Below are 26793 nucleotides of genomic sequence, written 5' to 3'. Positions count from 1 at the left end.
CAACCCTCTAACAAATCTAATAATAAATCTGATATATTTCTAAATTACTTCAATGGCATTTGAGTGCCGAAGCCAACTCAGTGAGTTAAGAGAATCGAAGAGCCAAACACTATATAGCCAACTCAGTTAAAGTTTGCAGAGATCCAATGCCGTTTTAGTTGTTAAATGAAACTAGCTTGACCCGAACCAAAATTCCCCTACCACAGCATTGAAACTGAATTGTGTCCCAAAATTTTACCACCAAAATGGCAAAATCGGAGAATTCGAAAACCATTTCATCTCTTCCATACGCTAAGATTCACCCTTCCATGGAACCGGAGGCCGATTCCAATTCCTATTCCCTTGAGAAGTTCAAGCTTTATGAAACTCGAGCTGTAATTATCCTTTTTTTTGGGTTTTCATGAAAATATCATAGAATTTTCTTGATTTTAGCAACAGGAAAGGCAGTTCTCTAATTGATCTTTACTTTTTCGATCTTTTTTTTTGCATAAGGTTAGTTGCTGCCGAAAAGTTCATTAAGTGGTATCTTTTTAAGATAAATGCTGGATTTGAAAATAGAAATTAGGGCTTTGGTCTTCGATTCTCAAGTTTTCTGCTTGCGCTGAAAAAGGAGAAATTTCGAGAAGAAGCAACTAAAATTGCCATAGTAAAAAATAGGAAATGAAGAAAGAAATTGCTATAGTGGCTGTATTAGTTGAGATTAATAAAGAATTTTGAAACTGCTGTTTGGTTGCTAATAGGTTAATTAGATTACTTTTATGCATGATTTTCATCTCCTTTTGTTCAGGATTGAGGCTTTTGTCTTGTAACGGTATTAATTTATTTATTTCTGGTTTCTTTAAACAGAGGTTTTATTTAATTGGGAGTGATAGGAACAAGAAATTTTTTCGGGTGCTGAAAATTGATCGATCTGAACCATCTGATCTTAATATCAGTGAAGACCCGGTGGTTTATTCACCGCAAGAGATCAAAAACTTGCTTCAGCGGATTGCTGAAGGGAATCGTGCCACTGGGGGCTTAAACTTTGTGGCAAAGGTTTTCGGGATTGTAGGTTAGTGAAAATTATTAATTATTAAAAGGCTTTTAAGGAATATTTACAGTTTCTATTAAAATCTCTACCGTGTACCCGGATTTTCAGGTTGCATCAAGTTTTTGGAGTCATACTACTTGATTCTGGTTACAAAGCGACAGCAAATTGGTAGTATATGTGGTCATGCAATATATAGCATAGATGAGAGCCAGTTGATCACTATTCCTCATGTTTCTGTTCAATCCGACATAGCACATTCTAAAACGGAGCTAAGGTATCTCCTTTTTTTTGATTGCTTCATAGTTAGTTTTTAGGTTTGGTTGAAAACCTGTGGATCATGTTTATTCCTTTTTAGAACTTTTTATCAGTTTGAAAGTAGAACTGACTTTGCTTATTCACTTCGACATTAACTGCATTCATTTTATGCATTTATCTCTATTGCATTCCTAGAAATAGTCGTTTTGCAGAATATGGATGCAATTGCAACACCAAACTATGTGGTGACCGAAACCATTTCCTTAGAAGTGATTTTTCTACTCTTATTAGGTTGTGAGGTGTCATTTACAGTTTCTTGGCTTTTTAGTGATTACTTTATGGAAAAATGGATTGTTTTTGTTACCCTAAGTGGATCAACGAGGAAGCTCTGAGACAGGAGAAACAGGAAACTCCAGAGTCTGTGCCCACTTGAGATGTTTCAACAGTATACTTCAATTTAAATTGAGATCGGTTATCTTCTTCAATCAGCACTCAGGCCTTGTTTTCTTTTCTTTCTAAGAATTCCGAGGTTAGAGATATTTATTAAAGAGAACTTAGGTCCCCAGTTTTAAAAGATCAGTAATATTCAAATCTTAAACTCCATTTAGTGCTATGTGTGTGGAGTCCTGCTCTGATATTTTCCCCTTTAAATAGGATCTTGCTTTGTTAAATACCTTTAAGTAATTATAACTACCATCATGGAAATCTATCCTTATATCTATATCAGTAATGATACTCACCATTTCAATGTATGGCTTCTCTCAGTAACTACAACAAAAAAAATGTGAAAACTAAATAATTTGTAGATATTATGTTGTAACTAGTTAGCAATGAAACATTAGAAACAGTGAAATGCATTGGGCCCCCCCTGCTACTTTTGGTTTCTACCAATCTACTTTAATTTGAACGGAGGTCAGTGACATTATCTTCTCCAATAGGCAAAATATCCCTCGGGCATTTTTTTCTTCGCTTTATAAGTACATTGAGTGATTTGTTAAGGTAATAACAGTCTCCCCAGTTAAAAGATCAGTAATTTTCCAATCTTGAACTGCATTTATTTCTCTGTGTAGAGAGATCTGTTTGGATATTTATATATTTTAAATAGATTTTTCTTTTGTTTAATACCTTTAAGTAATTGTAAGGGCTGCCATGGTAACCTATACTTGTATCTTTATCACCAATAATAATCACCAATTTGATCTGTGGTTTTTCTCAGTCACTACCACAGAAAAACAATGTGAAACTAAATAACCGTGTACGTATAATATGTTGTAGGCTTTGCCTTATTCCTTTGGTTTGTATTTTGCTGTATTTTTTTCCTTTCTCGATTTCTTTTGGCATTTCAGGGTCTAATTTTAGTAGAGCCTTTAGTTTTAACTACACTTATTCATTTTCTTTTGGGCTTCAGGTACAAGAAGCTGCTTTCCAGTGTGGACTTGACCAAAGATTTTTTCTACAGCTATACGTATCCTATAATGCAAAGTTTGCAAAAAAATGTTTTATCTGTAGGCGAAGAAAGGATGCCTTATGATAACATATTTGTTTGGAATGCCTATTTAGCCCAAGCAATACGTTCAAGATGCAGTAACACCATTTGGACAATAGCATTAGTTCATGGGCATTTTAAACAGGTAATTAAAATGTTGGTAGAGATTTTTTTTGCCGCATTGGACACATTTTATTCATTTTTATTTGTAGAATTAGTTTGATTTCAGCATCCTCTGTCATTTCCTGTAAGGCTGTAAGTCTGTAACTATTGATTTTTTGCTGCTAGTTGTAATAAGCCATTATTTATGTTCTTTAAGGCTCGTCCTGTCTTACTTATATGTAGTGCCATAAGTATCTGGTTATTTTTTTCTGCTATATCAACCTATATTTATTTTCTTTTTCCATTTGGCTCAATACATGGACATGAAAAATTCAGTCAGAGGCTCAATTCTGACAGATATTTCTGCATACTAGAACCTATTTGGCTCAATACATGGAAATGAAAATTCAGTCAGAGACTCAATTCTTACAGATATTTCTACATACTAGAATCCATTTGGCTGAATACTTGGAAAGGAGAAATTCAGTCAGAGACTCAATTCTGACATATATTCCGACATACTAGAATTAATCTGGAATATTGAATATGAAGAACGGTGTCAGAAAAGTTTAGATATATTTTTTTTCCCAATGTGATAATATTTGATACAATTACACAACTTTAATTTCTTTTTCATTTATTTTAGAGGAAGCTGTTTTAGTGATGCTGAAAGTCTTTGGTTTGGTTAAAACAATTTGTTGCTCATGAATATGAATATTTTATTTTAGTTTGATGTGCTACTTGTTGCTTATTCAACCAATTCTCTTGATTTTTTTTTTTTTTTTGGTTTTGTGCTACTTTAACACAGACTCGGCTATCAATCTTTGGGAGGGACTTTAGTGTTACCATAGTTTCTAGACGATCTCGGCATTTTGCTGGAACACGGTAACTACTTTGCATGCATCCTTCATCCTTTTATTTACAGACCACTGAAGTGGCATTCGAACGTTGTAATATGTTAGAAGATGTTTTCAACTTGAAAGTCTGCCATTTTGTTTGGAAATCATGTTCTTTACTAAAAGTCCTTGGTCCATTAAATGTCATACATGCATTTTTGTTGAAAAAATGTTAGAAATAAAAATCCCTTCTTTTTGCTTGATATTTACTAGAAGTCCTTGGTTCATTAAATGTCATACATGCATTTTTGTTGAAAAAATGTTAGAAATAAAAATCCCTTCTTTTTGCTTGATTTGCTCCATTTTGAATTTTAGACTTGTTGGCATCACATTTTTTGTCAAATGGTCAATTTATGGCTGATAGGCAATAGGCTAATTGTAATGTTGTAAGTAATGGTATCTTGTATGCCATTGCTCATCCTTTCTAGTTCCTGATGATCTGAACTGCATCGAACTGGCATGCTAAAGATTATATTCCTGATGAACTATTTGTGGAAATATAGTCTTAACTCTTAATTGCCCAGAGGAAGTTAGTTGCTCACTATAGTTGAAAAAATTCTCAGGATCTAAAGATTGATTAATTAGGACCAAAACAGAATCTAAAGAGAGCAGGTTAATTGGTAGTCTGATGGTATAACAAGAAATGATGATCAGAGTCGAGCGTGATCGGAAGCAGTTCCTAAGAGTAATTGTTTTCATTATTTAGCTGCGATGAATGATGATCCATAAGAAAGATGGCATATGGCAGATGGATTGATGGGTAGAAATATTATTATGTTGCCTTTTTGTTAATTCATTATTTATAATGGTTACCAGAGCAAATTATCCTAGATCTTTTCAAATATCAGAATTTGATATAATTGTTAAATATTACAATTATTATCTGGTTTTGTTTGGGTATTATTCCTTCTATTGTTCCTTCTCTTTTTGTTTTCTATTTCCTGGGTGATTATGTGAGAGCCAGAATAGGTAAACTCTTTTAAAAGGTGTTCCTTGAAGCATTCTATGATGGTTTTCCCCCCCTCAAGTTTCCAAGATTTGCCTTCTTATTCTTCCTTTTTTCTTGTTATAATTGTTTAAGATGTCACTTGGAGAAAAAAGGAGCAATATATTTCTACTATTTGAATATATCCTTTGAAGCTTCACTGAATTTTATTTCAAGGAGTATGGAAGACACAAATAATTTCTTGTCATTGGCTTCTAGATTTTTGGTCCAGGGGGTACAAAGGTAAAGAAAAAAAGTTGGGAGGGATTGAGGTGGACTCATTCTAAAATGTATAGTTTATTGTTTTCTTTTTCCAAATTCTGATGTATTTTTTTTTCATTAATCACAGGTACTTGAAAAGGGGAGTGAATGATCGAGGAAGGGTTGCTAATGATGTTGAAACAGAGCAAATTATCATTGATGAAGAAGCTGGGTCTTGCAAGGGAAAGATGAGTTCTGTTGTGCAGATGCGTGGTTCAATTCCTCTTTTCTGGTCCCAAGAAGCTTCAAGATTTAGTCCTAAACCTGATATAATTCGTAAAAATCAGCTTGATTCTTTTACCTTTTTTCTTTGTTTTCCTGTTGTCACCCTTTGCATCTTCATATACCTAACTTTAGGTCAACAAAATCTTTATTGTTTTTGTTTTACTCCAGTACAGAGGTATGATCCTACGTACCAGGCAACCAAATTGCATTTTGAGGACTTGGCAAAGAGATACGGCAATCCAATAATTGTACTTAATTTAATCAAGGTTATTGCAATATCCTCTTTCTTGTTACATTTTATTCAATCTTTCATGTTCATTTTGCTTCTTTAGTGCATTTATTATTTTTGGCTTAAGGGTGCCATAAGCCCTCGAACTTTTGGGGAAAAAAATTCAATTAAGCCCCTGATATTTTTTATAGATTTTTTCTTTAAAAATCTACAAATGCCATGTGATATTAACATCTAAGAAAAAAATCATTAAGACTAATTGGTCAAAGGACTTAATTGATTCAATTTCTCAATTCGAGGGTTCAATTGGGTGCAAAATGGTTCGGAGGCTAAATTCATTTCCCCCCCCCCCCCCAAAAAAAACTTCAAGGGTTTTAGGCACCCTTAAGCCTTATTTGTTTAACTACCTGTGGCTTCTTAATGTAACAAATTAGTGACATAAACTGAGAAGAACTCTTGTGGAGTCGGACTGGAATTAGTATTGGCTTCTCACAATGTCGTGAAATATATTCTTAAAATTCTGAAAAAGGAAAAAGAAATATATTCTTAAAACCAAATCCAAAAGAAATATTACACCTGTGTAGGAGTATTAAGGCTGCTAGTTCTTTGTAGGTTACAATAATAGAGGTGCTATGTAGACTCCCTTACCACCAAGGATCCTTCAGGGTGATGTAATACAACATTTTACTTATAAAATTTGTACATAGACATACCAACTTAATGCAGGGATTATTTTGATTTCTGGCACCTGAGCCATGCCTTAGGAAACTGAATGGAAGCAATTGGGCTTTCCAACTATGTTGCCCAGACTTTTTATTTTTCATGAAGTACCCTTGTCCAACACTTGGTTTTGGGGATATGATCTCCAAGGATCCTCCAAATATATTGGAAAACTTAGAGAAGTCTAGTGATACTTGTGTCCGACACTTATACCAGAGTCCGAGTTACATAACTTTCCAAGATCTCTGACGAAGCTTTTCGGCTGGTTCCAGCAACCCTTGAAAGGGTGAATAGAGAGAAAGATGATGAAAAATAAAGACAATATTAAATATATAGTTTTGTATATGTAATCTGACTTTGCAAGTGTTCAGATCTTTCATTTAATTGTCTTGTAACTCTATTTGCTGTGTACTTGCAGTCATGTGACTTTTTCCATCCAAAAAATGATTAAAATTGCACCTAAATCATATCTCAGGGTTAACTTTGCACTAATATAAATAGTTGGATCACCCGGTATGATAGGGAGGTTGATTTTACCAACATTCCTTGACAACTAGTTCTTTTGGGGCTCCATGTATTGATTAGTGCAATTAAATTAACTGCTATAGCTGCATGTCTGGATTTGTTTTGTGTTTGAGTTGAAAACTTTTAATTAATTGATATAGATGAGACATTATATGATGACTTGTTAAAAATATCTTACCAGTAATTATATTGCAGAAAGCTTGTTATTTTCTGCTTTAGCTTTATGTGGAAAGTGATGCCGTTAATTCTCTTCATAAGTTTCAGATAGAATATTTTTTAATTTCTTTGAAGTAGCCAGAAACACTTATTGATAACTCCTTACCTTGCTACCCTTTTTAACTTATGCGCAAGTGTGAAGTTGTAGTTGCTTTTGTAGGGATCTCAAGCTGTTGATAACCTCCATCTAGATTTTATCCTGTTCATGAATATAATTTGGATGTATAATTGTATACATATATGAGTGCACATGTAAATATGTGGAGGTGTATATGTACTTGTTTTTTTTTTATAAGAATAGGGCCTCATTATAAACCCCCTTCATAACCGTCAAGCTACGTAGGTAACTCCACGGACATTGGAAGGCGGAAAAGAGTGCCTAAAATTTTATTACTGAAACATAGAGTACATCCATGATAAAACCATTTTAAGTACAAAAGTTCCCCACAAAAACACCCAAAGCACTCAACCACCATACCCAACCAAAACACCCGATATTATCCTATGCCCGACTTAGCTAAACTATCTGCTTCCCAATTAAAACATCTCTGAATATGCCTAATAGTCACATTGTACTCTAACACTCGCTTGGCAATTTCCTTAACCAAATGAACATAAGCAGCCAGACTTGCCTTAGGATTGTTAATCCAGTTCAAAGCAATAGAAGAATCACTTTCTAAAATAAGACACCCCTTATCACTCCACTCTGAATCTAAAAAAAGACTCAAACCAGCTTGAATTGCTTTTAGCTCGGCAAGAATCAGAGGGATTGGTCCGGACGCTCCCGAGAAATACCCCAACCGCTTATAATCAATATCCCTCAACAGACCACCAATACCACTGCACCTCCGGTCATAACTTACAACCCAATCCACATTCACTTTAAAAAACCCCGGAGGAGGGGGGCACCAATGTGACTTAGGGGATACTTTCTTCATAGTAATACGGTGCAGATCAGCCAAAGTTAAATCTCCCACAAGGCAATCTAGAAGAATAGGGAAATTTGAGTTCTTTGTCGAGAATCAGGAAGCCAACCTATATCTAACCAAAAAGAATAGATGAGTCTGATCCAACCTACCATTCTCGAACACCATATGATTTCGACATTTCCATACAGTCCACATTACAGCACCCGGGACAAATTTTCAAATGTCTGAATCCGGTTGTAAATCAAACCAAGTGTACAAAAACGCCTTGGGATTATTAGGCAAGATTGTATATATATTCCACAATTGTAGAAACTCACCCAAACCCCCCAAACTACTCTGCACGAGAAGAACAAGTGGCAAACCGACTCTAGCTCTAATCCACAGACCGGGCAGAGAGGATCCTCGATCCCTCGAACACCCCGATTCATTAGAACAGTCTTAACAGCCAACTTCTGGTGGAACACCTGCCATAGAAAAGCCTCCACTTTTGGAGGTGCTATACCAACCCAAACAAGCTTCGACCAAGATAAATCCGGATCGGACAGACTTGATACTAAGTTAATGCACGATTTAACCGAATAAACACCCTCTCCGTTTCCTTTCCAAATGTAGCAATCATCTGCCTCCAATCCAAGACAAACACTATCCAACATTGATAATAACTCGATCCATTGTTCAGCTTCCTAATCCAGCAAATATCGTATCATTTGGATATCCTAGACCTACCTCCCATTGTTTAGGCAACCATAGTTCGCAATGACCCCGTTCTTCTTATCCGACAAGGCGAAAAGCCTAAGGAATTTTATCTTCAAGGGAATATTGCATAACCAACAATCATGCCAAAACAAAATGGAATTCCCCTTCCCCACTTATAGAATAAGGTGATTGCGAAAACAAATGCTAGAAGCATCATTTGACCAATAGTTATTGATTACTCCTTTCCAAAACCAAGATGAAAGGGAAGGCAGATTCTTATCCAACAAAATCGACCTTCTATCTAAATTGTACTTACAACATAACACCCGCTTCCACCAGGACTCCTTTTCACTGCTAAACTTGCATACCCATTTCCCTAATAGAGTCCTATTCATCAGATTTAAATCCGTAATACCCAAACCCACATAATCTTTCTTTTTTGCATACTATCGACCAATTCACCCAGTGGATCCGACTTTTCTGGGCTGAGCTCCCCCACAAAAAAATAGCCATTAGTGACTCCAACTTTTTACGAACACCAAAAGGCAATCTGAGCAAAGACATATAGTAAATCGGCATCGCATTCAAGACAGACTTTACTAAAACAACCCTCTCCGCAAGGGATAACGTCCCTGTTTTCCACCCAGCCAGCTTCTGGTAAAAATTCTTAAAGATCGGTTCCCAAAGAGCTACCGAATTTCGCTTGCCACCATGGGGAAGCCCAAGATACTCCGTTGGAAGAACACCATACATACACCCAGTTGAATTTGCCCACTCTTTGACTGTTGATTCTTCCATATTAATACCAAACATCTTGCTCTTCGATAGATTTAATTGCAGCCCTGTACACATCTCAAAGACGATCAAAATCCTCTTAATATTCTTCAATTGACCTTCTGAAGCTCTACAAAAAATTATCAAATCGTCAGCGAATTGCAAATGAGAGAGCGAGAAAGACCTATTATCGCAACTGATCTGAAAACCATCGAACAACCCCAACTTGACTGCTTTGGACAGAAAAAGGTTTAGCAACTCTCCCACTAAATTAAATAGTAGCGGAGATAGTGAACATCCTTGGCGTAATCCCCGAGATATGTTGAAGCTTTTTGTCGGAGAACCATTTACTAAAACCGAAATAGATGTTGATGATAAGCACTTAACAATCCAAGACCGACTCCATAATTTTGATCAAGATCGCCCAATCAAATGAATCATAGGCTATTCTGAAATCCACTTTAAACACAATACCTTTCCTCCCTTTCCTCCTCCAGTAATTGATGCCTTCATTTGCTATAAAGCAACAATCGCAAATATGTCTCCCTGGAATAAACGCAAACTGCGAAGGGCCAATGAACGAATCTATGCACGCCCTTAATCTTTTTGATAACACTTTCGACAAAATCTTATACAAACCACCGACCAAGCTAATGGGCCTATACTCCTCTATACCAATCGGATTTGACTTCTTCGGAATCAGTGTGATAAATGAATGATTCACACCTTTTCCTATCTTTTTTCCGGAGTAGAAACCATTGAAAAATTTCAAAATGTCCTCCTTCAAGAACGGCCAAAATCTTTGAAAGAAACCCATGTTCAATCCATCCGGTCCCGTCGCCTTGTTACTATTCGACGAAGCGATTGCCTCCCAAATTTCATCCTCCGAGAAACTCCTTTCCAGAACGAAACACTACTCATCAAAAAGCCTATTAAAATGCATGTCCATATGCTCCACCTCCAGTGCTGGCATCAAGTTGTAAGCTTTCTTGAAATATTCAAGAATACTAGATTTTATCTATTCCGGGTTTGAAACCAACTTACCATTCACTTTCAAAAACTTCATGGCATTGGCCCTTCCCTTATTTGAAGCGCACTAGTGGAAGTATCTTGAATTTCGATCGCCATCCTAATTCCACTTCGCCCTTGATTTTTGAAACCAAATTTGTTCGTCTTTTTTATACAAAGACCATAACTCCCTCTTATCTCTCGCAACATACTTGTTAGTTGCCTAAAAAGATGGAAACTAGCTATCGGTCTGCCAATATGTATTTGTTTATTTGTAATCTAAGCTTGTGTACATTTTATAGCTTATCTCCTTTTGACCATTTAACTACAAACCATTTTTTCCTATCAAAAAAACTACAAACCATTTTGAGTTTTGCTATAATTTTTATCTTTTAATTAAATTAAATATTGAAACGCAGACTGTTGAGAAAAGACCTAGAGAGATGATGTTGAGGCGTGAATTTGCACATGCAGTTGGATATTTGAACGCAATTCTTTCGGAAGAGAATCAACTGAAATTTATTCATTGGGATTTTCACAAGTTTGCCAAGACGTAAGTTGTTAAATTTTTCTCATGAAACAGACAACCTTTGGCTTCCTCCCTTCACCTTTTTCAAATTTGAGCTTATATCGATGTTCTTGTATGTTCTTTGCTGATCTCAAGCAAGTCTGCCAATGTTTTGGCTGTTTTGGGTGCTGTGGCTACTGAAGCTCTTGATTTAACCGGCTTTTACTATAGTGGTAAACCCAGCACTGTTAAAAGGAGATCCAACCAACTTAGCAGAACAAGCACCGGGAGGTAAATTCTAATCTTTATGCTGGGTTTTGTCTTTTACTTTCGTATATTTTATGGTTGCCTTTTCATTTGAGAAGTAACCTGTTTACGTAGATATAGGTGTTGGAATTTAGGTTTTTCTAATTTATTTTCAGGAAACATGATACTCACTTGATACAAAGCACATACGAGTAAAAGAAGTTAAAGATTAAAATAGGTGGTGTTAAGTTACAGTTTTAAGAATTGCTAAGACATTATTATGCCATGTTAACATATCTTTGAAAAGATAAAACCTAGAAAGATTTCTTAGAGGGTTATTATGATTTTCCAATGGTGGACAGAATATCGAGGATTTATTTTTCCCCTTTTTGAAAGTTGGGAGTTGTTTGTAACTAATTTGAAATTTCCTAATGGGTTATATTGGCAGTATAATACGAGCTTATTTCAATTATTACAGGGATGCATCGTTTAGAGATCTGAGAGGTAAATCTGGTGATCTTGTTAAGATTGGAAGCAGAAATGAGAATTCAAATTCACTAACCAGTAGAGAAAGAGAGGGTGATGTAAGTCAACAAATTAAAATCGATCATTATCATGGTGAACCTCCAAGATTTCAGAGTGGAGTACTGCGAACTAACTGCATTGACTGTTTGGATCGTACAAATGTTGCACAATATGCTTATGGGTTGGCAGCTTTAGGCCGCCAACTCCATGCAATGGGATTGACAGACAAGCCTAAAGTGGACCCCGATAGTAGTGTTGCTGCTGCCCTCATGGACATGTACCAGAGTATGGGAGATGCTCTTGCCCATCAGTATGGAGGTTCTGCTGCTCATAACACTGTAGGATTATCTTCTTAACCATTTTGTTGTTAGGGGAAAAATGCAAAAGCTAAAACATAAGATATTCATCTTTTTAGTTTTCATATGTTATGAAACTATTCTCGTAGAATATTTAATTCATTACAAACTTCAGGTTTTTCTGGAGAGGCAGGGAAAGTGGAAAGCTACGACCCAGTCTAGAGAGTTTATCAAGTCTATCAAGCGATACTATAGTAATGCCTACACCGACGGTGAAAAACAAGATGCAATAAACTTGTAATTGTTTTCCATCTACCATTTTAAAAACAATTCTTTAACGAAATCTTGAAGATTTTTATCTTCATTATAACTGTGCCTTTTGAAAAATAGGGGCATTTGAGGCTTTAGAGAGTATTTAGTATAGGCTATAGCCTTTATAATTATGTACAGTTTTTGTTCTTCTGACTACCAGCCATTGGTATTTCTACCAGATTTTTGGGCTACTTCCAACCGAGGGAAGGAAAACCTGCTCTCTGGGAGTTGGATTCAGATTATTATCTTCATGTTTCTGGGACCGGAGATGACCTATTCCCTGATAAGTGGTAATGTGTCCATATCTATTTTAACCCCCCAAAAAAATTACACTCTTCACCTTCCATCAATCCTGATATATTTATTCTAAACCTCAACTAAGGACATTTAGCTGTTTCTTATTGCCAGGATTATTATTGTTCTTATTGTTGCTGTTGTTATTATGGAGTACTATAAATTATTAGGGTTAGAGAAGTAAACGGGGCTTGGGTGCTTTTTTGCTCACATCAACCCTGACTCCAACACAGGACTATGCCCAAAACTGACCTGACCCCAACTTCAAAAGAAAACCTTAAAATCTCTGAACCCAACCCCGGAAATAAATGCTATACATACCCGACTTTACCCCACCCCAAATTATCATAAAAGTTTCATTTTTTTTAAATATTAAAAGAACATTTAATTCTAAAAATGCTTTCAAATCAAAAGAACATTAAGCACAATAAACATCGCTTCAGATCTTACTTGAAAGTTGCGGTAAGTTGGCTCTAACAATGTTAGTGAGAGGCGGCAATAAAATGTAAAAAAGTTGATAAAATAAACCTTATTTAATATTAAAGATTAGGAAAAATACAAAAATGAAATAAAAAGATAAAATTTCTTGAGTTAATAGAAAAAATTGCAGCAAGAACAATGAATCAAGTCTAAAAAAGTAAACTCTAGATAATACACATTGGGGTAAGTTTTGTAATAATCCAGGCAAGGCCAGTTTTTCCTAAACCTGACCCCAACCCTAACCGGTCTATTGTTTCGATAAATACCTATCCCAACCTGCATTATTTTCAAGTTTCTGACCTTTAATTTACCATTTTTTAATTGTTTCGATTTCCATGTGCAGTGTGGAGGATAATATTAAGCCTTTAGGAGTAGTGGGAAAGACCCTTGCTCCCATTCCAGCTTGTAGAGAAGACTTTTCGCGGATGAAGTTGACGTCATTTCATAAATTGATAGAACAGACATGTAGTTCAATAAAGAATGTGAGGCTGTGCAGCGAACCAGATCAAAGACCTGGTGGTCCCACAGCAAATTCTGGTGTGGCACCTGATGCAATGTAAATATCATTTTATCTCTGCAATATATATATATATATATATATTATATTCTGTTTGTAGCCTTTTTTACTTTCTTATCTGTTTCTCTCATCTTTTGTTGAATAGTGATGCCTCTTCCAGGTAATAAGATGTTTTTTTTTAATATTTTATATGCAGTAATCATTTTTCCCCTAAAATTGAACCATTTGTGACTATTTAAGTGTCCTGATTTGTTTCCTTCATTTGTTTCGTCTCTTACCTTGGCTAGTTTGAAGCTTATCTTAGTTGCATTTAGGTTCTCTGTTTTAAATAATTTTGAGGCAACTGTATCCTTGTTGAGAAGCTTAAACCTTGTTTGTGACTGTTTTCATTTTGACTTCACTACTATCTATGGTACCTGTTCTGAAATACAATATATATTTTTTTTACAATTTGCGGGAGGTGGAATGGGTTTGTTTTTGGCTCTGAAATACAATATTAATCCAAGAATGTCAATTTCAAGTGCTCTGACTTTTCAATCTTAAGAACTTTCAAGCTTTTCTTGAAATTATTTTGTCCCTCACGTATCAGTTAAATTTTTGTGGTAAAGTGGATTATCTACTTGTTTTAGCCTAAATTTTAGGGCAGAACACTGTTCTGCTCTAAATTCTTGTGTTATAACTTATAACTGGTATGTGGGGTAAGAATGCCAAATTATTTTATTTGATACGAACTTTGGAATTTTGGTGCAGTGAAATACAGCTTAGAAGTCCGAATTGGCTATTTGGCCAAAGAAAGTTGGAAGAAGTCGTCTTAGCTCCCAAAGTCCCTGTGTGTGGAACTAAAAATGGAGGGCTGAACGGGGAAATGAAATTTGACGATTTTTGTGACTTAAATTGGCTTTCTTCCTATGATGATGGTGGTGATGATGATGATGATGAAAAAGATATTTTCCAGAGGTATTTTCTTAAAATTCATTCTTCTTTTCTCAGGAAAAATGCATTATCTTTTTATTTTCACAGCATGAAGGATTCAGATTGCTAACTGCGGGCCAACAACATTGGGCTCCATGAATATGTCCTGAAAATTTAGTAATGGCGGGATTGATTGATTTTTTACTATTTGAGATCCATATGTGCTTGCATGCACAGGTGACATAAATGTTCACACATGCATGAGGTATCATTGTCATGAAAAGCATTATCAAAGTGTAACTACATGCAGGTGACATCACATTGTCATAACGCAAAAAGTGGTTATGAATCTTAACCACTTGTTTAATGAAATTTCCGTTCATAACCACCTTTTTATTTTGTAGCTTAACTATTAGATTAACAAATTTTCCATCCTTCATACCAAGGAAAGCCTTAGTGTGAGGAGGAATATATTTTTCCTTACAGCATACTGGAATTTATCACATTTGTTATGCATTGTGAAATATTTTGGAAGTTATGAAAGCACAGTTGGAGGGACTTGTATTCTAAGGCTCTGATAACATAACAGTTAAGGAAGTGCAATCTATATGCAATCGTGTGTTTATTGGTATCTTGATCTTTATGACTTTTGATTTCTCTAGTTATTTAGGAATTAGGATAAATATTTATGATTTTACATTGTAGTTGGATTCAAGTATTTGTAATGCTAATCAATTATGTTTCTTGTTATCCTGTTCTTTCTGACTTTGATATCTCTAGTTATATAGGATACATATTTATAATTTTATATTTTAGTTGGATTCAAGTCTTTTTATTGCTAATACTGAGTTTATTAGTACATTGTAAACATATTTTTTGATCTTAGGTACCTCTCAATGACCTCTATTGATGAAGCCAATGGTTGGTATGGCGGAACACTGCTTGGCGATCAAGATGAAAGCAGTGAGATATATAGGCATTATTCTGAACTATGTCAGGTAATACTGTAACAATTTAAAGTCGATATATTTGATTCAAGTTTTTTTCCTTTTTCCGGCAACTTTTGACAATTCTAAGTGGACTTGAAGTTGACATCCGATCCTTGATTTTTTTATTAAATGAAGCTGGGTTCATATGATTAATCTTTTTTCCTTTTTACATGTTATATATTTTTTTTTTTGATAAGAATGACAGGCCTCCTTAAAAACCTCCTTCTTGATCAAAGAAGGAGGAAAAGAGTGCCTTAGAAACTTTATTACTCCTCCGAAATTACATAAGATTTAACGTAGACACCATACTGAAAAAACACAACAGACTAAGCTACTCAACATAACCGAAAACCTAAACTCAAACGATAAAACGCACTGGAAACGACTAAACATCAACCAATTCCCATCTTTGCTAAACTATCAGCCTCCCCATTACACACCCTTGGAATCAGTCTAATAGAGTGCACCCTGTCCGTGATAAAAGATGAAATCTCTTTAACTAATGGGAGGATAAAAACTGGGGCCATAGCTGGTGTATGGACCCATTCCACAGCCGACTTACAGTCACTTTCCACAATCAACCTTCCAACCTTAACCCAACAAGAAGACATCTCTAACCCCCAAGCCTCCTGGTTATGGAGAGGTGTAGTGAATAATTGTTTGAAGGATGATGATTTTGGTTTATGCTTTCACAGCCATCTACAATTACAAGTGGGCAATGGGGAGTCTATTCTTTTATGGCAGGATATCTGGTTAGGCAATGCCCTTTTGAAATCTCAATTTCCGAGATTATTCGCTCTTGCTGTTAATAAAGGAGGGAAAATTGCTGAATATAGAATCCTTAATTCCTCGGTTTGGTGCTGGGACACCCAAATGAGGAGGAATCTTGTTGACTGGGAATTGGATCAGTGGATAGAGTTAATGACATTGCTGTGTAACTTTTCTTTTGGTTCTTTCGAGGATGATTATTTTGTGTGGATTTGTAATGGGGAAGTTTCCTACTCGGTTAAGTCCTGCATTTGTTAATGTCCAGTCAGGTTGTAGTTAATCCTATATGGTCTTGACACGTATGGCTAGGGGTTGCCCCCCCTAGAGTGGAGTCTTTTGTTTGGCAGGTAATCCATCAAATGACAGTTAAAACTGAGCTCCTGAAGTGTGGTGTCCCTGGGGTTGTAGGTAATCTTTGCCCATTCTGTGGTCTTGAACCGGAGACTGTTTCTCATTTATTTGTTTCATGCAGAGTTGCATAGGATTTATGGTTTCGGTTCTTGCGTTTCTGGAATGTGTCCTTTGCTCCTCCTGATAATCCTTCTGCCCTAATAGAAGTCGGGTTGAATATGGTTCCTCGTTTGAATAAATGGGTTTTTATCCCTGGGGCTGTCCTTTGGTCGTTATGGAAATGTAGGAATCTTATAAGTTTCGAGAAGGGGAAGTTAGATCCTACTTAAGTCTTAAGTTAGATCCTACTTGCCTCTTTTCTTACTAGATATAGACTTGCAGCGTGGTTCTCAGCAAAGTTTCCTAAGCAAAGTTTCCTAATATTTCTATCTTGTTTGACTGCCTTGTTGGGGATCCTTCCTTGGCTGATTCCTGTATTTGCTGCAAGAAGAAAGCTCCTTCTCCCCCCTCGTGGACTCAACCACCCCCGGGTTTTTTCAAAGTTAATGTTGATGGTGCGGTGAACAGGGATTGGCTAAAAGGCGGTATTGGAGGTTTACTTCGAGACTCTGACTGTACCCTGCTGGGGTCCTTTTCTGAACCTGTAGGGCCTGGCCCTCCAGCCCTGGCTGAGTTGAAGGCAGTCAAAGCTGGTTTGCTTTTCCTTGTGGAGTCAGAATGGGGTGCAAAGGGGCGTTTGATTTTGGAGAACTACTGTATAAATGCCTTGGATTGGATAAATAATCCTGGCTCCTGTCCAGCTTTGCTCGAGCTTCTAGTGCGGGAAATTACTTCTATTGTTTTGGATCGTAATGTGATTGTTAAGCACATTCAGAGGAGTGCCAATTGGGAGGCGGATGAGTTAGCAAAATTAGGAACGGGTTAACTTGTGTTGTCTCTTGTTCTGTTGTTCGGTATTTGTTTCTTGTTGATATTTTTTTTTTGGTGGTTGGTCCTATTTGGGCTTTATGAATTTTTCTGTTGCTATAAGTTTTTCTATCTAATAAAATTTGAGGTACTCTTTTCCTCCTTCCAATGTTTGCTAGGATACTTTACTGTATTTCGACAGATATGAAGGGGTTTTTTTAATGAGACCTTCCTTATCATAAAAAAAACTAACATTTGATTTTCTATTTGCTGCTAACTATATTTCTTAAAATGCTTGGAATACCAGGGACCAGCCATGGAGCCTTTCCAACATGATCTGGAAAGAGAGCATCATTATGCAGATCTTGTACAAATGAACACAATTGATGTTGTAGACGATGCATCTGTTGAAGCCAAGATGGCTGAAGCACTAGAGGAATACGACCTAATCGGAGCTGATCTTGGTATTTTTCCTGTGTCGTGCAAATCATTTACTGAAGATCCAAGTCGGTTGACACGATGGATCATCGGTGAGGGAAAACTGCAAAAGGTGTGAATAACATTGTCAAATGAATTCAGTTTCTCATAGAAAATACACATTTATTTGCTTTGGTTAAACAGCTGCTATAAAAGGTGAAACCTGTTAAAAATTTAGCTAATTCATTAGTGGTTGAAAGATGCTTTCCAAATACTCTGCTTGTGTAGAACCAAAATTTGAGACTTGAAATATCTCACTCTATATGTTTATATGGTTTGTAGGGAAAAGCTTTTGTGTATATGGTAATATGGTTTGTAATAACTATTGTATTGTAGCATCAAGATTTTGCCTTTGCCACTTTTATGTTGGCTTCAGTAGTTGCATGCGGTTTAGGGTTTGGTTATTTTTACAAACAGGGATATTGCATTAGTAAGTTTAAAACAAATAATTCCCGAGTTAAAAATCTATTGATATCAAATAATATAATTGAATTATTAAAGGAAGAAACCAAAGAAAAAATGGTGTTTAAGAGTAAGAGAAGACGAGGTATGAGAATAATAGTAGTTTATATTTTCTCAGTAAGATGTATGTATAATGTTTTTTCAAACTCTATTTCTCTTCTTTCACTAAATACAAAAAAAAAAATGAAGCTTGATTTAATGGTTGAAAGATGTCTTTCCATTCATGTGATCCGCGTTAAAATCCCCCACTATGCAACAACATTTTAATATTTTGTGCATATTTCACTTTTTAACAATATTTTTAAAACTGGATCGGATTTTAAACCGGTGAAGGTATTGGTTCACTGATTGAACCGGGTTGAATGGATTTATATAAAATAATATTTTTTAAAAATAAATTTACATAATATTCAAAGCAATATTAATATATATATAACACTCTTTTTAAGTTAACAATATTAAAAGGTATAAAAATATCGCAAGTAATAACATATATAAGTTAAATATCATAAAATCAAGTGAAACAAAATGATTCAAATTTACAACATAATATTTAAGGTTCATGTTTGAGTTTAAATACTAAACCCTAAAAATTAAGTGAAAGATGTAAAAGGTTAATTCCAATCATTTAATATACGCGGGTCCAATTGTGAATTCCAAATTGAAAACAATCTCACATTGGTAGGTGAATAGCGAAAGAATCATTGAGTCTATTATAAAAGGCGAGGGGATACGTAGGTTTAAAGCATCTTTGTGCTTAGGTCGAGCTTGAAATGAGCTTCAATCTAGCTCGAGTCTCGAGCTTCAAACGAGCTCTTGAATTTTTTTTGAGTTTGAGCTTTTTCGAGTTCGAGTCGAATTTTAATATTACATTTTGAGTTCGAGCTGAATTTGATAATTTTTAGCTCACGAGTTTTTGAGTCGAGTCGAGCCGAGCCTTTTTTTAAAGTTTTCGAGTTCGAGTTGAGTTCAATAATATTCGAGCTAGACTCGGCTCGTTTACACCCCTAGACGTCGTTTGGTTTATTTTTTTTAAAAAAAGAACCGTATGAACCGATCGGTTCATTACAAAATTGGTTTTAGAGACTGACCGGACCGGACAGACAATCGATTCCGGCTCAACCGGTAGAACTGATCGATTCAGTCCGATTTTGATAACATTGCTTTTTAATTGAAGGGTAACTTATACGAATATTTCTTATTTCATTAACTGTATTTTAGATTCGTTTAAATGTTCTGCTAAATTTTACACATTTAACAATTTTAGTTAATCGATCGTTTTTTCTACTAACGACGTTATAACCTGAATTTATTATTATTATTTTTAAATAACATTTTCCAAATCAAAAAAATCCTCTTTTTTTCCCATTCTCTGCTTCGCTCAACTCTTCTCTTCTCCTCTCAACTCTTCTCCTCTCCATCTCCTCCACCCTTTCTTCCCTCTCTTCTCCTGAACCCCGCCTTCCTCCACAATGTTGATTATGTACCATAAATGGCAATCACTTCATTATTAAAGGAAGGAAAGCTAGCACGAAACAACAAAACTACCCCCATTGCCTGGAAACTGGAAACAGCACGACATTTAGTGGACTCACAACTCGGTATAAGTCAGCTTCTTCAAAGTTGAAGAAACTATGGTGGAAGCTGATGAGTTGAGTAAGCAAATGAATGCTTTGGTTGCTTTGATATGGTTGATCTTGCTGATAATGGGTTTTCTTCAAATTCCTCTTCCATCAATTGGGGAAAGCATGGTAAGTGCAGAATCTGGTTTCTAATTTTCTTTAACAATTCCAATATAAAAAAATAATGGGTTTCTTGCAAAAAGATATGAAAGTTCCAATTTTACTTCGTGTTGAAAGAATCCCAAGTTTCCTGATGTAATATGAAATCTGGGTTTCGCTATGAAATGGTCTGAAAGTTTCAACTTTTCCTTATGTTAAAAAAATTAAGATGTGGAGAAATGCAGGGTTTCAGGAGAAAGGGAATAAGAGGGTAGAGAAGAGGATGGTGAAGTTCTAGGGGAGAGAAGCAGAGTTGAACGGAGAAGAAGAGAACGGGGGAAGAAAAAAGGAGTTTTCTTTTATTTTATTTTTTTTTACTTAAAAAATATTATTTAAAATTAATAATAAAAAATTTCATGTCATAACATCGATAGTTAACGAAACGGTCGAGTGAATGCTAAATATATAAAGTTTAATAAGAAAATTAAATAAATTTAAAGTACAACGAGTAAATAAAATAAAGTGCAGTGATGATTTGTTTTATTTACCTTTAATTGAATTGTAAATAATTTAAATACTAAATATATTTTCACTATTTTTATTTTTAAATTCAAGTTTATTAAACATTTTTTAAAATTTTTAAAAAATTTAAAAATAAAATTTAAAAATAAAAACAAAAATAAAAACATAAAATATAAAATATAAAATATTTTTTAAAATCAAAAGAAACTTTAATTTATTTTTTTCTTTTGGGCACAAAGAGTTAATTTTTGTGTCATTTTGTTCTTCTTTCAATATTTTTATATCGTCTTTTTCTTTCATTTTGATTTTTGTTAAGCCAACAGGGAAATATTAATTCTTTTTTTATATATATTGTTTATTTTATTTTTTACGACTTTTTAATTTTGAATAAAAATTTATGTCATTGTGACATATTTTTCTCTACTGTTGTGACAGATTCTCTCTGTTTTTGTGGTATGATCCTTATGATTTTTACTACGTCATATACCTTTGCGGTTGTTTTGGTACTCACACAAAAACTATTATAATATTTATTTTCTAATTGATTTGTCGGTCGTTACGTATAATCAGATTTCATTTTTAGTAAAAAGTTGTTTGTAGATATAATCAGAATTGTGTAGTGAAACAACATGTCATATTGTTTGGTTCGCGCACAACTCTTTTTATCGTTTCTTAAAGCGTCTCATTTGATAGAGACAGAGATTTTATAAATATTATTGAGTTTTGATGTTAGTCGTCATTCTGAACGAAATATTTTATTTTTCTTCGTATATTTATGCTTAATAATTTATTTTTATATCAATATTTTGTGACTTTTATCTCTAATTTTTTCTCTATATTTTGATGTGGTTTAAAAACATAGCTGAGTCTAGTTTAAAAAAAAAATTGGACGAAACAAAGCTGAGTCTTGGTTTTTGTTTTGAATCTACTTCTTTTTCTTAGGGTAAACTATAGAAATGGTCACTTCTTTTTTAGTTTTATAAACTTTTCCTTATTGAATTCGAAAAACATAAGATTTGACCACTTTTATTTCGTTTTAATTAAGATGCGGTCACTAAAGATTAACAACCGCTAAACCTTTAACGTTTGTTAATGTAGCACGGTAAATATATAAAACTAAAATTACATAATTTCTACGTAGATAATACGTGGATTAAGTTTTGCTCACTTTCCTTCCATATTTGTACACTTTTGATGACTTGCATTATCATTTTATTAAGTTTTAATCACTTACGTTATTATCTTGTTAAGTTTTGGTCACTTGAACGTTAAATGCGTTAGTTTGATGATGTGAACCGTTAGAAAAATGGTTTAATTTTTATTTTAACCCCTACACTTTAGAAAAAAAATACTTATTATGGGTCTTTTTATAAATTCAGATTTGTTTATGGACAACATTTCAATTTATTCATTTTTATTAATAATTAAATATCTAAATTTAAAATTAATATACCTAATTAAATATTTAGTAACTAAATAAATCTAAATTAACTTTAATCTATAGTTAATCCACTAATTAATTAATAATTACGAGAAAATTAATTTTTCTCCATTAATTATTTTTTATAAAATCTAATTCTAATTTCTTAAAATAATAATAATTTTATAATCTCAAAATTTATGGTTAACTTTACTTTTATTTTATATTTTTATTAAATAATTTATTGATTTAATATCTATTTTAGATTCCACTAATTAATGAACCAAAATATGAAATTAATCTTCAAATCATTTAGATAATAATTTATTAATTCAATATTTCATTTTGGATTAGATACCTATTGAATCAAAATTATTAAGTTAATTTTCATTTTATTTAAATCAAATTAAAAACTATTAATTTAATATTTTACTTTTGTAACTACTAAACTAGCTTTTCAAAACTATCAAATTAATTTACAAACTATATTTAATTTCTCCGTATATGAAAATTACAAACTATATTTAATTTCTCCGTATATGTAAAAAACACAGTTATTTAAATTTAATATAAAAATAACTTAGTTTACACTACACAAATAACTTATTTTTATAATATAAAAAATCATTTATAAATTTATTTAAAATAATATTTATTCAAACATAAATAGTATATTATTATTACTTTTAAATTTAATAAAAATATTATATTTATAATTAAACGTTAAACATCTCATATAAAATTTCAATTGATAATAAAATTTAGAATTAAAAACTTATTTTTTAATCAAATAGATTGTGCCACAAACTTTTTGGTCTGGATCAATAAAAAAAGTACGATCTCTATATATACATTTTTTTTAAAAAGACGTATTTTTATAAAAGTATATCAGCAATTCTATATATTTTTGATTTGACGCATACCCAACTCAACCCGAATTGACTCGAAGATTCAAAGTTGACCCAAAGTGAAAATAATTGATCAAATATTGACATGATCCGAAAATTAACCGATCTAATTGATCGACCCGAAATCAACAGATCCAATATTAACCCGAATTGAAAATCATCTGATCTGATATTGACCTGACTCGATAGACCCCAATTACTATAGACCATAATAAAATCGAAAGCCAAAATGATCCTACCTGAATCCGAACCCGACCTCTGCTTACTATTGATCCGAATAAAACCAAAATCTGAAATGACCCAACCCGACTGAATTAAGTCTAAATTCGAAATGATTCGAACCGAAATGATCCAAACCAAACCTGATCTGAATTAAATGTTTATCCCCTCCATATAAAACTAAATAATATTTTTGCAACCTTATATAATATAATCCTTTATTAGATTAAATTACTAATCAATATCCAAATAGAGTAGAGATCCTTTGCTATGGTCGAAAAAAACTGGTCTTGATCTTTGAAGAACATAAAAAGCGTCGAGAATCCTATTAAGACATCCCATTAAATCGTCAAAAATCCTTCACAGGGGAATATAAACGGAGTTTAGAGATGATTCCACCTGATATAACTCTCACAAAATAAGACATTCTATTAAGACATCGAAAATAATCTACAAGGAAAAGTACACAAGTTAGGAGATGAATTTGCTCGATATAAGTGGTGAGTCTATCTAGTCGAAAATTGACAGTTTGTTGTCATGGTATCTTATGTTCTACTCGTATTAGTTTGATTTGCTGTGTGTTCTGTTTTATCTGATTTTTATTCATTTTTTCCGTTTAAGATTAAAAAGGTTTTTAAGGAGACATACAAATTATATTACGTTACTTTAAAAATAAAATTCCATTGCCCAACAAAATGATAACAATGAAACTTCTGGATGCGTCATTTTGGAAACTAAAGCCTTCGGAGCTTGGTATCCTACGGCGACCACTACCTCTTAACAAAAATATCAGGAAGCCTAAGAGATATGTTAAATTGTTATATATTAATTGACAGACACATTTATTTACTTTATCGATCTATAAATAACAATCATGATCTTAAATCTAACACTAACAATAATACGATATCAATATATAAACCTATATATCACGCAAGAGGAAAGCAGGGATGGTTCTTGTTTTTTTTTCCCTTAAACTTTTTAATCGTCATCCATATCATCGACAACGCTTCTCAGTTCAAACCAAAACAAACCAAAAATAAATAAATGGCTTACTATCGTCCCAATCTATATTACTACTACCAATAACTTTGAATTAATAAATTAAATAATACAAAACATCACAAAATAAATAGAATTATTTCAAGGGGCGGTTACCGAAGGAGTCCCACTACGAATCAGAGTATTCGTTAGACTGATGAAAGTAAGGAGAAGAAAAAGTGGATTTATTCATTTAAGTTCAACCCTGCTTCATTTTCATCTTGAGACTCGGATAGACGAGTGGGTCCAATGCAATCCAAAGCCCTAATTCCCACATTGACCTTATTACCAAACCGCGTCTTCAACATGAGGAAACTCTGTGTGCCCTAGGATATTTTTTCATCAAATTATCTAAGCTTTCACAAAAGAAAGAAACAAAGAAAAAAAAAACAAGTTTACAAGCTTGTCGTCCGCTGATTGGTGCTGTTCACTAAATAAGATTTTAAATTCCTCTGGATTACATGGATTGATCGTAACATGCACATATGTTTTTCTTTTTCTTTTTTTAATCCTTTTCACCGAATCTGCAGCTGCTCGGAAGCTTACTTCCTCCAAGATTTTGTGTGTTGTTTTCTTAACAGTATTCCCAGCACTTCTATAAATACCCTTAGCTGTATTAAGCATTTTCTAATATCCATGAAACAATCAAAATTTCAAGAACGAAAAGGAGAAAGCCAGTGCATTTTATGGAAGGAAAGAACAGCGGAGGTGATCGGGGCGGCTTACCATCCAGCTATAGAGGCGTTCGTAAGAGAAAATGGGGTAAGTGGGTGTCTGAAATCCGGGAGCCCGGAAAAAAGACGAGAATCTGTCTAGGGAGCTTCGAGACACAGGAAATGGCGGCCCCGGCTTACAATGCGGCGGCGTTACAACTCAGGGGTGACGATGCATTGTCTTCCCAGGCCGGCCAGTTCCAATGCCAAAGATATCCGAAAGGCAGCCACGTTGACCATGAAAAATGCATCAGCGTCCAACGGCGGCAGCTCAGCCTCGTGGACCATGAATAATGCATCAGCGTCCAACGGCGGCAGCTCCAGCTGGAGCATCGGTCCAGTAACGGTCAGGCTTTCGCAGAGCCAAATTCAGGCCATCAATGAGTCCCCTATGGACTCACCCAAGACGTGGATGAAAATGTCGGAGGCATTGATGATGGATGAATCAATGATGTTCTGCAATAAGAATGAGGAAGATATGCAACTCGATTCTCTTTGGGATCCCTAGGTAACATTAATTTGTTTACTCACAAAATACAACAGCAAATAGTATATATACATATACTGATATACAGTTGTACAATAAGAATAACTGGGTTTTTTAGGTCACCATGATTGATATTTACTACATATTTTTGCAAAATTGGTTTCATTTGTATGAAAAGAAAAATTAGTAGCGTGCGTAGATTTGAGGGAAGGCCACTTGTGCCAACATAATCATGGTATTTTTCAGCAACTAGTGAGCTGACATTTAACTTCAATAGACCACCATTTCATGTATTGGCTATTTATTTTAAATTTTTTATTTATATAAATATGATACGTCGATTAGTAGTGAAAAATAATATTTTTCCTTTCTAAAAAATTTAGTTTCAAACACCTGAATTTAATATTATGTGTATGATCAATTATTAAAAAAACAATTATGTTGATTGATTTTTTTGTCCAATTCATTCAATATAATTCTTTTAAAAAGGTGAAATATAACAAGAATGAATTTAACAGAACTGAACAGTGAACACCTCGTGCCAGTTTCTTTTTCTGAGTTCTCACTTGACTACTTTGTGTGTATCTCCCAAATGAAGAAGGCTGAGAGCCTGAGACTTGCGAGTAAAATGATGCATGTTGTTCGATATAGCAGCTATGGCGGAGCAGCAGCCGCTTTAAAGGTAATATACTTCATATTTTGTTTGCTTGCTGTTTTATTTGGTCAAATAATTTTTCGGGTGCAAAAGTTGAAATAAAGGAAGAATGTGATTTTTGATGATATGGAAATTCCAATCCTGATTGGTTGTATGTGTTGGGAAATAAACGAGTAATTTCCCTATAACCATATTAGTGAGAATGCAAAATAAAAGCGGAAAAATAATACCCGAAATTGATAACGGAGTTCAGCCAATTTTGCCTACGTCTCCGGACTACTGCAGATCTTTTACTAAAGAGATAAAATTTACAGGTGTTTACAAAACACACAACTCACAATGAAGCTCTCTAGTGTTGGGAGAAAGAAATTATTTTGGATGATCTTGAAGCTAAATGGGTTAGGGTATTTATACTTGAAGCTTAAGGACTAATATTGTAAATACCCTAAAGTATGTAGGGACTAAAATGTAATTAACCCTATTACATAAAAAATAAAAAATAATTCGGTGCCCCCTTTGTTGAAAAAACATCAGCCCCCTGCCCCCCTTTGTTTGACTTTACAATCTCCCACTTGAAGACTGATTTTAATCTGTCTTCACCCCTCGATCAATGCAGCAATATTTCTGGTCTTGTTACTCTAGCATGCCAACTGAAGCTGAACACAACTTCAATTTGTCCGTAGTCACCGTCTTTGTCAACATGTCTGCCGGATTTTGAGCTCCACTA

The 26793-nt window shown here is 34.2% G+C and overlaps 1 protein-coding gene and 1 pseudogene across 1 annotated transcript; both read left to right on the top strand.

Annotated features, from left to right (window-relative positions):
- The first annotated feature begins 88 nt into the window (after nt 1-88).
- LOC120211084 (phosphatidylinositol-3-phosphatase SAC1-like) lies at nt 89-18200 on the top strand. Its single transcript, XM_039209703.1, has 16 exons — nt 89-374; nt 847-1051; nt 1139-1304; nt 2694-2916; nt 3682-3758; nt 5104-5291; nt 5409-5506; nt 10757-10890; nt 11002-11136; nt 11570-11954; nt 12088-12209; nt 12404-12514; nt 13342-13554; nt 14266-14472; nt 15314-15425; nt 17749-18200. The coding sequence occupies exons 1-16, from the start codon at nt 246-248 to the stop codon at nt 17995-17997; spliced, it is 2754 nt and encodes a 917-aa protein (XP_039065634.1). The 5' UTR covers nt 89-245; the 3' UTR covers nt 17998-18200.
- Nucleotides 18201-20014: 1814 nt separating this feature from the next.
- On the top strand, nt 20015-25432 carry LOC120211021 (annotated as a pseudogene).
- The last annotated feature ends 1361 nt before the right edge of the window (nt 25433-26793 follow it).

The sequence above is a fragment of the Hibiscus syriacus genome, unplaced genomic scaffold, assembly GCF_006381635.1.
Source record: "Hibiscus syriacus cultivar Baekdansim isolate YM2019G1 unplaced genomic scaffold, ASM638163v2 tig00109957_pilon, whole genome shotgun sequence".
NCBI classification, from domain to species: Eukaryota; Viridiplantae; Streptophyta; class Magnoliopsida; order Malvales; family Malvaceae; genus Hibiscus; species Hibiscus syriacus.
Note: the sequence above shows the minus strand (reverse complement) of the source record. Positions and strands in the feature narration are given on the sequence as shown.

Bases quoted from the DNA above. Each gene is read 5' to 3' on its own strand.
- LOC120211084 (XM_039209703.1), top strand. From the start codon at position 246: ATGGCAAAATCGGAGAATTCGAAAACCATTTCATCTCTTCCATACGCT. The intron at 2,917-3,681 runs GTAATTAAAATG...ACTTTAACACAG, and splicing joins TTCATGGGCATTTTAAACAG to ACTCGGCTATCAATCTTTGG. The intron at 10,891-11,001 runs GTAAGTTGTTAA...GCTGATCTCAAG, and splicing joins TTTCACAAGTTTGCCAAGAC to CAAGTCTGCCAATGTTTTGG.